Below are 19,311 nucleotides of genomic sequence, written 5' to 3'. Positions count from 1 at the left end.
CAAAAACACTCTATTAATACCATCTGGAAAATAACTGAATGAATTTAACATTTCCCAAGTTGTTTCTTAGATATGCAAAATTAAGAGAGGCTGAAAGACAGTGTAATTTATTTTTATACATCTCTTCAACAGACCTTGACAGATATTGATCAGTACTGCAAAATAACTGGAAGCTCCCAGAGGACTTGCTGTGCCCTGTCAAATAAAATGGACTCTCTTTTGCTCAGTTTGGTACTGGAAAAAAGACAACAGGGGCATCTGACCTGTTTCCTGCACTTCAGTTTATATAGTGCTTTCAGGTATGGGCAGCTCTGGTGCAGCACGGTTCAGACAGCCACCTACTTCATATCCCTTTCTTGGGGACGCTATCACTGTCAGTCCCACACTCCATTCTCTTCAAGTGCAGAAGGACTCAGCAAGGACACAGTCTAAGAACTGGGAAGATGATGGCCATGCAAAAGATGGGATAAACTGGCATTTAAAAATATGAGTCATAAAGCAACATCTTCAAGAAGCTGTAGATGCCTAGTGTGGACCCAAGTGGGGTGAACATTTCATCCCTTACACAAAGACATTTGTTATGGGACACGCAATGATGATCACCTATTTACATATTTCTTTTCCTGATTTTCAGTGGATCATTTTTTCCATGTACATAGTTACATGAAAAATACCACTGAGTGCCAGTTTGACTGCTGCACTGAGTGACTACTTTGTTTTTTTCAAAACTGCTTGCTGAAGAAGGGTGGGGAGACATTTAATGACAGGGTGTCTGAGGTGACCATGTTGTACTCTTGCAGGTAACAGAAAAGGAAGCACAGCCTTTTGTGCATTTCTGCCTAATGTAACTCAGGAATTTCCTTTTTATGAATGTAAAATACACATTAATTCCTGGGGAAGATTTGAAAATACTATTTTTTCACTTTGTTTTAGAAATATTTTCAATGGCAATCTGGATATTTTACTCCTTCCCACTTCCCTACAAAGACCATTGTTAAACCACCAACTATAACTTGATGTCTCTACACTAAGCTGGGACGAATTTTGCTGTGTCTGAATTCAATGGCAAACACCTCATGAAGTTTGCAGGTAGACAACTCAATCCCTTCATTTGGAATTTCTAAGATACACATTTTAAATGCATTGATCAATACTGACTGCAAAAACTGCTCCAAAAACTCTGCAGCTCTACCTTGCTGGCTACATGTTGCTATTGGGGATATTTCACAATGACTGTCCTTTTTTAATGCTCACTCAAAGAGTAGAGACTGTCATATAAGACGGCGGTGAGAGAAAAGGTTACCGTATCAGCAAGCTAATCTGTACTAACTGTGTATCTGCACTACTAAAGTCTTATCTGTTCCAGTAACAATCCTGTCAACAAAATACACGGCAGATACCTCTAAAAACTTGTCAAGAGCAAGCAAGGGTTACTAAAATATACATTCATTTGGTACTGTGTTGCTGTGTCATAAGCACAGCTGAGAGGAATGTGGTTAACAGGAGCCTATTGAAAGATAACTTAGCACTCTCTCCATAGAACCTCATTTTCTCATCTTAAATATATAATGCAAATTTTAAAAAACAAAATTTATGCTGAACAGTTGTTCCACTGCAGAAAGTTTTTTCTAGCCTTTTTTCTCATCTTAAGAACAAAAGCTCACCTCCTTTAGCACACCCCAAAGCACCTTGCAGTCCTCCCAACAAAACAGCAAGTGGTTGGTTGTTTTTTTTAATACAACTTCACCTGCATCACCACAGACTGATGGTATCAGTAAAATAATACAGTAGTGGAATTGTTGTAGGTACTTCTATATTGCACATATGTCCATCTGGGTGTAAAATAAATAAATGAATAAGTGGAAGAACTGAGATTTCCCCCTTCCACAGGGACAGGAGCACTTGCCACGCTCTCCAGTTGCTGCTCCCCAAGATACAAAGAGAAGCTCAAGAAAATGCATCTGTCAGAAAGCACTGGTATGACAGGAACCACTACAAATGCACCTTGCACTCCTGCCACTGTTTCCCCTTGAATATATCAATATAACATCATAGTGTGATCCAAGTAATACAGCATAGATTTTCATCAAATTGTTGCAATCAAACTCATATCAGAATAAATTTCAATTCCATCTACTTCCTACCTAGACTGACTCAAGCAATAATTTACACCAGGACCCATCACAGGGAGCTTTGCAGCAGAAGTGATAGAAGTGTGGTTTGTCATCACAAAAAAAAAAAAAAGGTTTGTTCTAAAATTCTACACTCTGTCCATATCTACCTCTTTCTTTACTGCATGACTAAATGGAAAGCTAAATGTGATGGCACTTTACTTTCACTGCTCTCAACGCAGAGGCTTATAGTATCAACTTGTACAAACCCACAACAATTCTGGAAGGTACAAAAACCAATTCTGCTTACCTTTCATCCCAAACTTTGAGTGTCTTCCAAACTTCAGAATAATGAGCATTATTACTAAGCCGGTGCACACCAGTGCTGCAATTCCCACCACAACATACACCTAAAAAAAGAGGATACAAACAGATCTGCTTGCTTTCTTCTCATGAATTACCTTCAAATACACTCAGCATACATCCAGATTAACCCAGATGAAAGCCACTTGTTGAGGTTTCTTCTATCCTGCAGAGGAGAGACACTTCTGAGAACAGCTTTTTCAACATCCTACATGTTCAAGGCAGGTGGGTGGGAGTGCACATCATCCTTTTCCTTTACAGCAGAGTGATATAAGAAAACATATAAGAAAATCATATAGGAATTTTTTTTTTTGCTATGAGGGTGGTTGAAGAATGGTACAGATTGCTTGGAGTGGCTGTGGAGTCTCCATTGCTGGAGATATCAAAGCCAGAGCAGACAAAACCCTAAGCAACAATGCTGGTCCCTTTGGCCTCATGCTGGCAGAGGGGATTGAATCAGAAGATATCAAGGCATCACACAAAACAAGGCTGCCTGGGATCCTCACAACGCACAGTCCACTCTCCAGTTCACAAATACACGTTGTTCACTGCCTGCTGCTTTACAGAGACACTGAGGCAGTGAGGCTGCACTATCAACCAGTCTCACCACCCTCTACTGTTTCAAACAACTCAATTCAGCACAGCAGGAGAGGTGAGGGAGCAAAGAAGGAGGCCTGTCAATTCAGTTACTTATCCTAGAATCTACTACAAAAAAACCTACATGAAATCTTGTTTTGAAAATTGATTACTCGAATTTGAAAGTTTATTGCAGCACATCCTCTCTGTAAGGAGGAGCTGACTCCAGGACTGGAATTCAGATGTCTTTATTTTGTAAATAAAGAACTTCCCTCCTTAGCTAAAATTAGAAGGAAAGTCTTAGGCTAAAAAAATAAAGTTGGCTGTTTGGAAAAGCATAAAACAAAAAACTCAGCCATTTTACTTGGACTGAAAAGTGATTCACTCTTTTAAAAAATGAGGGGAGGACAAAAGAGTGGGAAGCCTTGATTGTCTTTTTTTTCCCTTTTTTTCCAAGTTTTGATCACAACACAGTGACTGCTCCAATGTTCTGGTAGTTCAAGGTCATATTACAAACTCCACAGTTTTAAGAGCTATACAGCCAGAAAGTCTGCCAACAGAACAGGAAGCAATGTGTATACTTACAGTGATGCCATCTTCATTGTCTTTGTTAGAAACATCCGTAGAAGTGATTTGATTACTGTTATTGGTGATGTCTCCAAGATCATTGGGTGTGGTTTCATACTCTTAGGAAAGGAAAAAAAGGTTGCTTTTATAATTTTGTAACCATAAAGGGCAAAGAGATCTCTTCATTATTTCTGCTCTGTAAAATGGTAAGGCCACTAACAACTCTCAGAACTTCGAGCTCTTTGGAAACAACACATAATTGCTCAAGTAGTTGCAACATTTCAGGTGGGAGACCCTTGTGGCAGACAATCTAGCAAACGTATTGTGACTGACAAACTTCAAAAAGAAGCAATCTACACTATAACGTGTATACCTGCTGGAAAAACTAGAGTTAAATAAGAAATCCACCCATAAAGGTATTTTTATGCACTTCTGACTTCCCATTTTTAAAAAAAGACTGTCCTCCACACTAAACTTCCCCATCCTTATATTCAGCCAAATATAGGACAGTATTAGAAACTAGCTTGGAGATTTGTTTAGCTGAGAAGAACTTGGCAGATGGGTTTTTTAGCTAGTTTATTACCATCAAATGTGAAATAGCTGGCTGTGTTTTAAAATAATTTAAAAATACTGTTGTGTGCACAGAGGTTATAGCTTAGTATGATAAATTGTCATAGAGGTTAGCCTTTAAAAAATTAAGTGGTTGAGATGATAAAAAGAAATTTGATTTATCAAAATAATTCCACTGACAGGTCTGCAGGGGTGAATCCAGAAATTACATGGCTTAATTATTTATAATTATTTTTAAATGAAACAGATATTTACAGGCCATAATTTTAAAATTATTCAAATGAGATAAAAATAATTAATTAGTATACATATGAATTTAGAGAAATGTGCATTAAAATAAAATTTTATGCTACACACATTTTATGACTACATCTGGAAATAAACATAATGTTTCAATTTTATGACTGTAATATGTGCAGATGGAAGAAACAAACAAGGGCAGTAACAGCCATCTATTTACCAAATGCACCTCCAGCACTGTAATTTAAATTTGCAATTAACTGTGTATTTCTTTACATGTTTTGATTACAATCAGTGCCATAAGCCTATAGCTGACATTTAACTGTGAATCTGAAAATGCAGCAAGCAGGGGCACAGCTCTCAGTAACCACAGACACAGGAGCTCTTCCAATCACCAAGCTACTGCTCAAGGAGGGGCAGGAGGGGCTCGTGCCTCAGTAGAGTTTGTCTTCTTCAGCTCCAAAGCTCAGCTGGCAATGCTAGCAATAAGCTGCATTGGGCTTTTGATCTTCATGCATGCACAAACACATTTGCCTTCTGCAAAGCACTCAGCACACTGCAGATTTTTTGGTATATGAAGCTACAGATCTACCTCTGGCATCAATGCTACAGTCAGATTCTCTAACCAGGTCAGCTAGTGTATTTTGTCTCCACATCATGCATACTAAAGGAGAGGACTTTTTTCAAGCCAATATACATATTAAGTATACAGAGCTTTGATAAGAAACAATATTTAACTTCCTGATCTTTTACTATTTGAATTCTCCAGCTCACCACTGCATTTCTATGCTTACGAGCGTCCTGCACAGCAAGGTTAGAGGCAAGAGACAAATGAACAGCACTCTGTACTCCAGGCAGCACAAACCCTGCCCAGATGGCTCACCTGCACAAGAAGCCTGGGCTTTCAGGCAGGATGCTTGCAGACCATCACAACTACACACTTTGCCACAGCAACAGAGGAGATCCTTGCTCCACTCCTTTGCAGGTAGAGCCCACTTTATAACAAGTATTATTGCCTACAAGGTTGGAGTAGCTTTAGAATTAGCTGGGAATATCGTTCAAAGTTAAGTTTTGACCAACACTATATTTATCATAGCTTTCTAAGACTGACATACAAATCAAATATTCAAGAGCCTTCACTGCTCTGGTTCTATAATACAAATTTTCAGGAGGGAATTTGTTTGTTTTTAAATTTATTTGTAAACAGTGGTTGGCAAAAGCTTATTAGCAGGTCTGTGTATCCTCACATCTCTACTAAGCTACTGGAAATCACATCCTGAAGGACTAACGAGAACTATGCAGAGTGCTTCAGGTCTAGTCTGTGAATCCTCTGAATGCACTTTTATATTGAAATGGACAAGAGCTAAAGTAGGCCACCTGGTACACTGGTGTTGCATTGCCATTCCACGCTGTGTAACTGTGAAGCACTTGCATTTGAACTACTGCCAGATCTTCAAAGCCTTTTGAAATGGGTGAGCCAGGCAAGAAAAACACATGCAACAGCTACCCAGTTAAAACCAGGTGATTCCGAGTTAAACAAATTCCTGTTCATTTCACTATGAAATCCTGACACAGTCACCGAGCACTTTGATAAGAGACAGGGTCACGCCTCTTGACTCACACTGCGTGGGATTCGTATCACTTCAGGACCAGGCTCCCCGGTGCCATGTACCTCACGCAGCCACCTGTGACTACAGCAACTGTGGTGAATCACAACTGAGGATATGCAGTACTTTGCAGCCATTACACAAACAAGGTGCATGGCAACTGAGATACAGCCAAGAGCACTATCACACCAGCACTGGGCAAGGGTCACTCTGCATAGACCTCTGAGGAGCTGATACACGGCATGTTGTCTCTCTCATGTTCACAACCATGTCAGAAGAAGCAGCGTGACACAAAGATGTGAACTCAGAGCCAAAGGAATTGGATCTGCATTTGACTTCCTGCTCAGCCCCAGCTGAGTTGCTTCATTTCTCTTAGTTACTTCCCAGACAGGGCCAGGACGGCATTTCCTCTGCCTCTTCTGAGAGGTGCCACAGAGGTGAGCTGGAAGCACTAGTAACTGCTCCGTGCCTGCAGCAGGCAGTGCCTCAGGAAGCCGGGACTCACCCAGCAAACAGGATGTCACGCAGCTTGCTCCCACCTCATCAGTTCTTCTGCTTCCTGTTGTATGCTCAAAATGCTTAACGGCAAACGTTTGAAAAACACTTTACATGCTGCACAGGGCACAGAAGGTCAACTCACAAAGGACAGACCAAACTTGGCTACAAAGGGCTTTGCTCTCTGCCTTTTCAGATTGTGCAGAGAGGCACTTGAGGCTGGAGTCCCCTGCCCTCTGCCACCTCCATCTCCTCACAGCCTAGCCCCATGGGCCCTGCTGAGCCAGGCCCACCTGCAGACCCATGGCCCAGACTCAGCTGTGACTGCCCATGGTTTCTCCCCCAACCCTTGCTTATGCAACTCCTAGTTGGGATGCTGGGACGGGCCTGGCTGCCGTGCCCTGCCCTGATGAACTCTGACAGAGAACTCCGGGCCTGGCAGCACCTTGACACTTGGAGGGTAATACCTTGTAACTCCCATTAACTTTATGTGTAGTCAACAGTGACAGATGCACAGCTAGTCCCAGTGTTGAGCAGGACCAAATCCACTGCTGCTGCCTTTACACTAGGCACATTTGCAATACAATTAGCACAGAGCTGTGAAAAATACATTTTAAGAGTAAGAAGGTGGCAGGGGTTCTGGGATGTGGGTGCAGGGGTGATGCTTTAAATCTTCCTTCCAACATAATCTGTGGGTAAACAGATTATTAAAAAAAGCATAAAGCAGTAGGAAAAAGAATCAGGAAAACTACTGAGTCTCTGGGAGAAGCTCATCCCAGGGGTCCCACTATCAGGCCAGCAGTGGTTTTCTGAACAAGTGTAGCAGTCCATAGACTGCCTCATTTATTCACCTCACTAACTAGCCTTGTGAAATTGGAATAATTAGGGAAACAGTCTGGACTACAAAGTGTTTCTCAAAGCAAGCAGTGAGTCACTGAAACAAAGATCAAAGACAGCAGTTTCAAACAGCAGAAAGAAAACCCAGGAAGGCTGCTTTCATCTGGACTAGGTCTTGAAGGCTATGATCCACCAGTGGAACCTATCCAAGTGAATTGATCCATGACACTCACATGGTGCATGCCATACACAGGCATCATGACCTTGATAATCAGCTCATAATCAAAATATTAATGTATACAGCTTATATAACAAAACAAATATAAGAAATTGTACAAACTATCACCACCCCACCACCTCCCAAAAAAAACCTATTTGGAAAGAGAGGGAGGGGAAGCTATCCTTTAGTATTTCTAAGCACTTAAAGCCAAATTGATGCTTCAATTGCACATTCGCTGAAGTTTAATGAGATGGAATGGAATCAAAGCAATAACATTTAAATCTGCTTAAGGAAACTTGAGTCATGGGCCATTTCATCCAAATAAAAAGTACTCCAAACAGAATCCACCTGGATTCACGTTTAGCTGGAAGCTAAAGGGTGTTTAGGTGTGTTGGTTAGGATGGACTTTTATACTCACCATAGGTACACTAGAAGAATTATGTAAAGCTAGCCAGTTGTTTTCCATTCTGCAGCTTCTATTCCAGTGCTCACTGGCTTTTACTAGGTACAGACCAAAACATTTCGCCTAACTAAAGCACTAATGTCATCCAATCTTCTGGCACACACTCAGATATCACTGAGCTGATAGTCTGCTTATGCAAGAGAGATTAAGGGAAGGTACAAATAAGTGCAGAAAGCAAAATAAATTGCCTACAGGAAAACTTAGTTGTGCCAACCTCATTTTTAAGTGGGATTTAGGGGTACATTTTTGGAGGCAAACAAGTATGGAATCATCTTTGAAAAAATAAATTATGTTATATAAAGAGAAATCATAAACTGTCCTCCAAGAAATGCCTCCAAAAGGTTCACAAAATCTCATGCCTGTGAGCTACACCAGACTTCTGTCATCTCATAGTATCAACTGCAACCATTCATAGCAGTGGATTTATGCTTCTCCTCTTCTGCTTTTGATTCACACTAGAATGTAAAACGTTGTATTGCTCTATGTAACTTAGATAACGTAAGGAAGGAGAAAAATCAAAAATACTATGTAATTTTTAGAATTGTGTTATAGTATGTTTCATTTCAATTTAAACAAGCCTGAAATTCAACATTTTAATGGTTTCATTTCTATCATTAATAAAAAAAAAGGAGAAGGAAATCAAATATATACCATAAACGTCTGGATCCACAATTGGGCCACTACCTGTACATGGAGAAGAGGGAAAAAAAGAAAAAGCTTTGTAAATAGACTGCAAATGCTGGAAGAGAAAGAGTTTCTTCAGGAATTTTTAAGAGCTAACACATTACTTGCAACAGCAATGATCAGTACCTACATAAATGCAAACAACATCAATACATTGTAGTACCTTTTTTATCAGAGTACATTTAAAACCATTTGAGAGCTATCCCAAAGGTTAACATTTTGCTTCACGGGAAACAGCTAATGCATAGGGCACTAGCTCTGGCAAAGGCAGGTACATTTCCCAACTGGGTAAAGTTCTGCTTTCTGCTGTTAATGTATATCTGGAATAAGTGCAATGATAACTATTTCTGTTGAAAAATCAATATTAAAATTCTCCCTGACCTTAAGTGGAAACAGACTTCAGTAAGCATTAACGACAACTTACTTTTACCTGGTAAAAAAATCTGCTATTACATCACTGTGAGAGCAAACCGGTTTAGCTGCAAGCTGGCAAGTTAACAGCTAGAGGTAGCAATGAATTAAGCAGCAACATTTCGTTCGTTCTGTAAAAGGATGCTTCCAGCAAGGCAGCTGCACAGCTGGTACACAGACAGAGCACTTACCAAACAAGTCAGACGTCTCAGAAACCAACCTTTAAACAACCAAATGGATAGTCATCTAGTCTCCACCCTTCCAAATTTCACTAGTTCCAGTTTAGCTTTTTCTAATTACTGCACATATGTAAGGCCTAGCACATATGTGAATACAATGCACAGAACACCCACTGAAATTAGTGTACTATTAAGGCTATTCACACTTTGAAAGACACTTCTGTTGTGTTTCAACATACTTCATTCTGGTCTGTAATGTATTTATACCACAGCTTATGCAGTAGGCTCCTCATCACATCTTCCATATTTTTACTCTTTTTTTTTTGTTAGTTTGGAAATAAAATTAACAGATAGTTAAAATCTCTAAAGATGAATCAAACTTCAAAAAGCACAATTCTGTTTATAGTACTCCACAGTAAATACACAGCAGTGGTGCTACACTGGCATAAAGCCACTGCGGAGTACAACCAGAACACCATTGTTTCTGCTTATGGCAACAGCATGAGAATCTGTGCTGAAAATATTAAACAGAGTTGAAACCTATTTACAGAATGGCAGCAGATATTAGGTTTAATTAGGTTTATTTTTAAATGCATTTGAAAATATTCTAGTATTCAGAGATATAGGTTAATAGACCCCATGAGAATTGCCTTGTCAATCTCCAGAAATAAACAAGTAAAAAAAGATTGTACTATCTGTCCTCAAGCCACTTCTGACCAGGGTTTTCTGTCCATAAAAGTCCATGGATTCAGAGTTTTTTCATTATAAAGCATCCATCTGTTGAAAGATAGAATTTCTACTTTGCCTTCTGTAATCTGAAGGGGGCAAAAACCAAAGCAAAACAAAATTCCCAGGCCCTTATTCGGGAGACAATTGGCAACATTTTTGTTACAATCGACTGGAATTGGGATAAAGTATTTAGATTAGTCTAACTCCTAACTGGTGACAGGGATATAAGCAGGGAAGTCATCAACTCCATTCAAATACCTTTTCTATAACAAAATCAGAGACTCATAGAATGGTAGGGGTTGGAAGGGACCTTTAGAGATCATCTAGCACAATCCCCCTGCTAAAGCAGGTCCACATAGATCAGGTCACATAGGAACATGTCCAGGCAGGTTTTGAAGACCTCCAAAACAAGGAGACTCCACAAGCTCCTTGGGCAGCCTGTTCCACTGCTCCGTCACTCTCACAGTGAAATAGTTTTTTCTTATGTTTAAATGGAACTTTTTGTGTTCCAGCTTCATTGCATTATGCCATGTCCTGTCACCAGATACTGTAGAGAAAAGGTATGCTCCAGCTTCCTGATATCCACCTTTTAGATATTTGTAAATATTAATGAGATCCCCCCTCAGTCTCCTCTTCTCTAGACTAAACAGCCCCAGTTCCCACAGCCTTTCCTCAGAAGGAAGATGTTCCAGTCCCCTGATCATTTTGAGTGTCCCTGCACTAGACTCTCTCCAGCAACTCCCTGTTCCTCTTGAGCTGAGGAGCCCAGAACTGGACACAGGACTCCAGATGAGGCGTCACCAGGGCAGAGGAGAGGGGGAGCAGAACCTCCCTCGACCTGCTGGACACATTTCTCTTGATGCAACCCAGGATGCCACTGGCCTTCTTGGCCACAAGGACATATTGCTGGCTCATGTTCAGTTTATTATCAACCAGCACTCTCAGGTCTCTCTCTGCAGAGCTATTCTCCAGCACATCAATCCCCAGCCTGTCCTGGTGCATGGGGTTGTTCCTCACCAGATGCAGGACTCTACACTTGTCCTTGTGGAACCTCATGAGGTTCTTCTCTGCCCAAAATATTTTGCTTCAAATAACATTGCAAAAATCAAGATGCTGGATGAAACTCAAAATTCTACTTAATAATCCCTACAAAAAAACCCATATCTACACAATCATCAAAACATCAGTGGAAAATATTTTAACATTAAAATTCATCAATTTTGCACATTTACACACAATTAAGTCAAGCACAGAACAGCATTGTGGCTTTAGTCTTTGAGCACAGGTTGTTTTGTGAATGAATTATGAAGAAACTTACCCTATTCACTAATCTTTATACACTACATCAACTACACTTGGTTTGCTTGCTTTCTTCTTTGTAATGCTGGCATTGTCAAAATAAAGCAACAGCAAAAGACTCAATCCCAAAATACACTTCTGCAAAACAGCCTTACATTTTTATGCCACAAGCAGGATGCTACTTCTAGAGACTATTTAAGATATACTTTTATAGGATACTATGTGACTTGTATTCCTTCAAATGAATATTTAGTAGAGAGCTGACAGATTAATATGCTTTATTAAAAATAGTTACTATGGTTAAAAATCTTTCCCACATTCTTGATCTAGTCTAGATCAACTAGGAGAGCAATCTCCAGAAAAATCATGAACATTTCTTGCTTATTGTTTGCTGCAGTGTAGTCTAAAAATAATCAATTAAACCTCAGCAAGAACAGCTTCCCATGAATCCAAGAATTTCAGCAGATTAAAACTAGATGAAAATGTAACACATAGAATATTAAATTTATTATCCCAGGCTTCACATGTAAAACAAAATCTTAATTTACAACATTAAATGTGTTAGAATTAACTCAATCCAAAACCCACTGTGGTACATGTTTTCCTCTCCTTTAAACCGGTATCCTTAGACCAGTGAAAAATGTTCTACAAGTAGCATGCTGGAAGTTGACAGCATCTAAGCAGAAATCATATCTTCATTATGTTTGATGCAACTTTGAAAGTGCAGTATTATGCTATAATGATAGAATATACATCAGACCTAGTTGTATTTAATCTAGGTAAAGCATATGTCTTATAATTTTTTTCCATTTTCTTTTTTTACCTTCTGAGTATTTGCCTATAAGTGATGCAATAAGCAGAGAATCAGTTTAAAGCTCAGTGAATATACCACACCCCATGAAACATCAGGACTGGTATTTAATTCAGTCATGAAGGCATGGAAGTGAACATAATACCAAGGCGTGGGCCTTAATCTTTATGCTTCATTGCTCAATATGAGGGCCAAAAGAAGAAAACTACACAGTAACGACAGCACTGAAAAAGCCTTTTAAAGGTTTGAAAAAGCCTGGCAGTGCTTTAAATAGTAATAGTTTAAAACAAAAATCATAATAGAATGCGCAGCGGATTCTTGTTTTTTAACATTTGCTTTCATGCCAGCTTTAGTGGAAGAAACAACAATGTTGTGACATTTTCTAAAGCTCAATGCCTTGATTCTTACAGAGGAAAAATAAAAACAATATTGAGGAGGCTAAGTAGATATGCCATTTCCTCTGCTGTTACTTTTTAAGACTGTTTTGGTGCCATCCACTATGCATGAACTGATTCCTAATGCAATTATATCCTGTCTATACATAGCCCAGTTTCCTTTATACTTTCCTTTATACTTTTGTGAAGCTTAATCCATCACAGAGCTTGGGAAATGCTTAAAGAACGCATTACAGATTATCTTGGGAGACTTATATACCTTATGAGTATAATGAGGATGGAATTAATAAATAATGCCATCATTCTAATTTGGAGGGTACCTACAGTTCTGTTTAATGATTTAAAAAGCCCCAACTGGGAAATTTTCAGTGTACAAGGAGGAAGCCAAAAGAAAAAGCAGAGTAGTAAAAGGTATTTGGATCAAAGACAAAAAATTATAAATTCACCTAAATGTAACAGAGGAATTGTTACTTCCTAACAAAAATTAAGACAAGTTCATGTTAAATAAGCAGGGTATAAGACAATTTCCCATGTACACATCTATGAGGTGAAATGTTTTATAGTACTAGAGGATGTCAGTAGCTGAAATCATGACATGTTTTTGTTAAGCCTATTTAAGAAAGAACTTCAGAGAAAAAAGAAAAGAGGAGCACTAAGCACAGCAGCATTAAAGTCTGGTTGTACCAGCTCTTCACCTTCTCCTTCTAAAAGTGGGAAAGCAAAAGACCATCTCTCACCCTACAGCAGACTGAGCTGATAGGGGAAAAAAAATACACACCATATTTTTACTGTCTGTAGCCTGCAATGTAGGAGAGAGAATTTAAATATTCACTTTTTTCTTTTTCTCTTGCCAGATAACATTAGCACTGCGCACTGCTGTTTCAAAAAAGAAGCCAGCTATTTATATCCCATGGTGAAAAAGCTGAAGGTATACACATGCTCGTATTTTCAGATATGACTGTGCAATTACTTGCACAAAAAGATGCCTTTATTTCCCTTCCAGCTGGGCAAGATCTAATCAGAGTTTTTTTCCACATACAGGAATATGCTTATATGTATGCATTCTCACTCTTACAGTCACTCCACATATGATCTTGAAGATATAGGAAAAGATCAAACCATGGGCAATATCCCTGCTCACACAGCATTTAGGAAGGAGGGCTGAGAGCTCAGCAACTGAAGATATATCTATTTAACAGCAATCACCTTGAGCATGCATATTCCTAGGCATGTAGGTGCCTAAACTCAACCAAAACAAACAGGAATTGAACACTGATATGCCTATCAGGATCTAAGACCTCATCCATCCTGCCCCTGGGTTACCAGCTCTCTCTCCAGCTCCCTCTAATGTCTTACACAATATCCTATCATCAATTCACCAGAGTGCACTATTGATTTTGCAACAAGGGATTACATGCTACATAGGCATCCTCCATGTCCTTGGATATACTGCCTAGTTGAATTCATATACAACGCAGCAAAATTAAAGAGAATGGCTGAACTGGTACTTAGTGCTTTCCAGGATCAGAAATGAGGCCTGAGAAAATACTTCAGAAACAGTAACCTTTTACTAGCCTTACTTGGCACTGTGGGTGATGGCTCAAAGTGAAGATTTACACAGTACTAGCATGGCCTCCCTTAAGAAGCAATAAATAAGAAGAAAATGCTCAATAAAATCATTATTTTCCAACTAATCTTGACAAAAAGAGAGGAAAAATAACATATAAAAAGCATCCTTCAAAATTTAAGCTGGCCAGAAGCACATATGAATTTACAATTGCCAACACAACAAAAAGAAACCCAAAAAAATAAAAACAAAACCGAAAGTTATACTTACCATCTCCAGGAACCGACATGAAATGAGCATCAACCCGTTTTTCATCCTCTCCATACTCATTCTTTGCCAGTAAGGTATAAGCACCATTATTCAGGTGGGTAGGATTGTCCAGCTGAAGGCAGCCATGGTATTCACTTTGATTGATAACATGTATTTTAGTACAGATGTATTCAGACTCATTCAGTATCGCCCCTTCATAGAACCACTGCAAAGTGGGCTTAGGGTTCCCTTTCACAGTGAATGGAATACACCAGTGGTGGTCCGGGGTTGGAGATTCAATAAATGTGATATTTGGTGCAACTGCATTGGAAAGGAGAGGGAAAAACATCAGAATATTCTGAACATGTCTTTTCTTCCTTCCCTTCCTCTTCCTCCCTCACAGTTAATAGGGAAGTATTTTTCATTCATCACTACAAAAGTATTTTATTAGTAGAAATGACACCTATTTGGAGGATGCTTGCACAGGAACCCACTGGGTCTGCCTCAGGCACTATGCTCACAACTGAACTGAGCATTCTTTAGGAAGAAACAAACTAGTTTCAGGCAAATATTGAACATGTGTTTAATAACTTACAAGCCTGTAAAGTGTGGAACATCTAATTACCGGAACACTGAAAAGGGGGAAGGAGACATTTTAGCTTTACTCTGCTGAAAAAATGGTGCAGGAGTGCAAAAGGAACACAACAGTATTGAAAATATTTCAAAGTTGGCCAAAACCAAGCCATATTGGAAATACATTGAACAATGAATCCAAATTTTCAGATTATTTGCTTCATGGAAACAAAGTCAGAATTGATGACTTAATTCCCTGGATTATCCTGTGAGGGAAAGATGACTTTTGTACTATACATTTTCTCATTCTTTGTCCAAACCTGATAAATGCCTCAAGTTTACAGAATTGTTTCCCTCAGAAGATTACTCCAACACCTTGCCCATTATTTCATTATTGGGAAATTTTCATTTGTATTTACTCTTAATTGCACCTAAGTTTACCTAGTTATACAGTCTTCTACCACTTATAACAGTGCCAAGCTCAGAATCTCATTTACACTGTTTGAGCATTTCTAGTTTATGCCCCTTACCAAAGATATTACATATCGAATTTCAACCTACAAACCTAGATCTACAGTGATTTTCCTAGTTAACTCTGTCATGAGCACATGCTGAACAAAGTTTGCCATCTACAAAGCATTCTGTTCCCATCTTCAATCAAACAGAAGGTTGCAACTTGTGAAAACGTGCTGTCTAGTTCACATAAAATTAATTCAGGATGGAGTTTAGATCTAAGACGTCAGTGCCCCTACACTGTATATCCCCTCCCTCTTCCTTGGACCTAACAAATAAGTATATTATTAAAAGAAAACAAACAAACAAATTTACATCTGGGAGTATGAATGTTGCAAGTATGTTGTTCTTTTTTTCAACAAAGTAGTTGCTGCTCTAGATAATAAGAACTGAAACATTTGTAGTCTCTTGTAATTAACTTTACAAGCTTTTTGATGTGTTCACACATCTTAATTCCCTCAACAGTTGTGTACGTACACGCAGAGCATTAAAAACTTTCCCACACTGACAGTGTCATTCAGCATTTTAGGTTTCAGATCTTTCCATACAGATTGTTCTAAATGGAAGATAAAGCATTTCAAATCACATTTTTTGCAGAAAGTAGGGCTGAAAAATACCGCAACTGCTGGTTGGGCTACTCCCAGCATTAACTGCAGCAGATAGGTTCACATGCCTTAAGGGTTTTTGTTTCAACAACCTGTGTGCCCAAAAAACATTTATACTCAAAACAGTTACTGCCAATGCAGTTTGGCCTCCGGAGTTGTATGGAGGCCTGCGCACGTACAGAATACCGTGAGCTCGGCAGAGGCTTGGTCCTCTCCCACAATGTTCTCTGCTACACAGGAAATCCACAGTCCGCTGTCCATGGATGAAACATTCTTTATGGTTAGCGAGGCAGGGTTCTTACTTGTGTCACTCTACAAGTGATCAGAAAAACATGTATGTGTCAACCATAATGTACAGAACAAGGGAGATAGAGGGAATCATTGGCCACAGCTGAAAGGCATTTTTTATTTTGCCTTCCTTTCAGCTGTAGCAGCCCACAATTAATCACAGAAACACAGAATCACAGAATGGCAGGGATTGGAAGGGACCTCTAGAGATCATCCAGTCCAGCCTCCCTGCTAATAAGGCGGGTTCACCTTGATCAGGTCACAGATAAACATGTTCCAGTGGGTTTTGAAAACCTCCAGAGAAGGACACCCACCCTTTAGGTATTTATTAGCATTGATAAGGTTCCCTCTCAGTCTACTCTAACTCCAGGCTACACAGTCCCAGGTCTCACAGCCTTTCCTCGTACGAAACATATTCCAGTCCCCTGATCATCCTGTTAGTCTTCTGCTGCACTCTCTCTGGAAGTTCCCTGTGCCTCTTGAACTGGAGCCCTGAACTGGACACAGGACTCCAGATGAGGCCTCATCTACCTGGGCAGAGTAGTGAGGGAGGAAAATTTCCCTTGACCTGCTGGTCACACTCTTCTTAATACAACCCAGAATGACATTGGCCTTAATCCAAGCCTTACTTTAGTGTTTTATCCAAACACACACAAAACACTACAGAACCAGATATAATCATCAGTAACAGTAGATTCAAAGCTCTTAAAGTCCTGCTACAAACATTGCACTCAACTATTTCTGCCTTTTTTTTTAACATTTCCTCCCCTCTACGCAACAGTGCTTTTTTCTCTACCCCATACTCTTCCTCCTCCCTCTCTTCCACTTCGTAATTGATTTCTATGGTCTATCTCTGCTCCCCTTGAGCTTTTTATTTACTCCTGTATTCTGTTCCATCTTTACTCCCTCATTTGTCTCTTTCCTTTACACTTAAACTTGCCATCTCTTCCACTGCTGCCTTCTGAGCTTTACTGCAACATTGGAAACATTGTGTCACCTTTTTCCTCCCTACCCAAATTACTCTTGAAAGTCCCCTCGTCATGAAACCTTTCACAAGAAATTATGTACCTTCTACAACCTAAACTACTGCCCAAGTACTGTTTTATGTGTCTAAACACAGTCTAATTCAAGTAAGAATGATGATTCTTAGGAATCTCAAGTCTTATGATTCTTATGAGCTCAGTACCCATTTACAGCCTTAAATGCCATACAGAATATGCCGCTATGCAACACGGAATAAAGCAAATGAAAGAAAGTGGAATAAAAAAAAAAAAGGGCTCTAGCAAAACTACTTGTTACAGACTATGGTTTTCTTAAATCAAGCCCTTCATATGATCTCAAAGTGACTACCATTTCCATACTTGAATTTTTGCATAAAATATGAGACTATTTCTTGACTGGGAAAAGAACAAAAAAACACACTCAGAAAATAACAATTAGGATCATTTTTAAATACTATTTTTGAGGTACTTTTCTTAGTGTACACATACACTTCAGAGCTGTACAGAACACAAATACAAACATACTGCATGTGTAAAACCACAGTGACTTTCACTGTCAGTCAGTGGGGACATGTAGGAACACTCCTGCATACAGTCCTGTACGATCACAGTTTTGAACCTCAATGCCTTACCTCCCCTTAAATGACCCTCTGATTTTAGTGTGACACTAGGGCAAGTGAGTGGAAAAGGAAACACCCCATTACATATTTGTCATAGTGCAACTCTTAGAGGTCAGCAGTGCTGAAAGCAGAAGGGCTCAGGGATGAAATCGAGAGCAAGAAGAATCTAAGCAACATCAGATTACACATCTGATACATCTCGGTATAGAATCTGAGAGCATACAATTAGCTTTGCAAAACTAGAGTTTAGTTTTGACTTCTGTTAACATATCTCTTTGTAAAACAGGAGAGAGGAAACAAGCAAAAGCGGCATAGAAAGTGAAGAAAAGGGAGGGAGAAAAAGATACGAAAGTAAGAGAAAGGAAATCAAAAAACAACACTACCAGAAAAGGGAACGACAGTTATGTATGGCAAATGAGGTTTAAAAGCCACTTGTTCTTCTGGTACTGAAAAGACTACTGTGCTCCATAGCTGAGGTTGTAGTTAGGCTATATTACAAGCTCTTCTGAAATCTCAAGATGAAGTTATACCAGGACAGAATATTTCTGGAAAATTTGAAGCAAACTGACCATGGCATTTTAAAGATAAGAGAGTTAAAAAAATGAGGTGATCTCACTTTCTGAACAGCATCACACATTTGTTTTGGCCCAAAACTTCTTTTTTTTAAAAAAAAGAAAGAGCACAACTTGGCCCAAGTTCCCCAAATTGTTTTAATTTTTTGTTCTTGATGACGACTGATGCCTTCCAATAGTTCTACAGATTGGAGAAAATTTTAAAAATAACACTAGAACTCTGCAGAACTCTTACGTGGGACAGCTGAAAGACAGACTAGTCAAATTCCATACAAGCCTGATTTAATGACATCAAGGAAGAAACAATAAAGATTACAAGACCTCAGAGGTCCTATCTCTCCCCCACAACAGGAACAGTGTTGGAAGTACACATCTTGCACTTTGTACAGACCAGGAAGCTTTATGGGGTCTGCACCATCATGAATGTAGGAAAATCTAATGCCACAAACCTGTAAATAACAGAGGGTCTTGCCCGTCATGTAAATAATAGTAATTTAAGAGGTCAGCAGCTGCATGTTGAGTGTCTGCTTACCAACACTTAGAAAAGAAATAACTTAATTATTCTGTCTCTAGTGTGCACATAGTCTCAAGCAGGGACACAGAATACAAAGTTCTCAGAAACATCTCCCCCTGCCTAGATGATTATACTGAGGAAACATCTTCACACCTCATTTTTAAAAAAATGCCATTCTTTTTAGTAAAGCTTTCACTTCAATTTCCAAGGCTTCCTGTTGTTGCTTTGTTGAAGGAAAACTGAGCCAGAAAA

At 39.3% G+C, this 19,311-nt stretch overlaps 1 protein-coding gene across 1 annotated transcript in view; it reads right to left on the bottom strand.

The window, feature by feature from the left end:
• The window catches only part of NTRK2 (neurotrophic receptor tyrosine kinase 2), a 210,387-nt gene that overhangs the window by 146,262 nt on the left and 44,814 nt on the right, over positions 1-19,311 (bottom strand). The window contains exons 7-11 of the mRNA XM_062017810.1: positions 16,244-16,376; positions 14,395-14,694; positions 8,701-8,733; positions 3,636-3,736; positions 2,422-2,521 (exon numbers count right to left, since the gene is read on the bottom strand). Of these exons, the coding sequence (XP_061873794.1) occupies positions 2,422-2,521; positions 3,636-3,736; positions 8,701-8,733; positions 14,395-14,694; positions 16,244-16,376 (667 nt within the window). The remainder of the gene's footprint in view (positions 1-2,421; positions 2,522-3,635; positions 3,737-8,700; positions 8,734-14,394; positions 14,695-16,243; positions 16,377-19,311) is intronic.

Source organism: Colius striatus, chromosome Z, assembly GCF_028858725.1.
Source record: "Colius striatus isolate bColStr4 chromosome Z, bColStr4.1.hap1, whole genome shotgun sequence".
NCBI lineage: Eukaryota > Metazoa > Chordata > Aves > Coliiformes > Coliidae > Colius > Colius striatus.
Note: the sequence above shows the minus strand (reverse complement) of the source record. Positions and strands in the feature narration are given on the sequence as shown.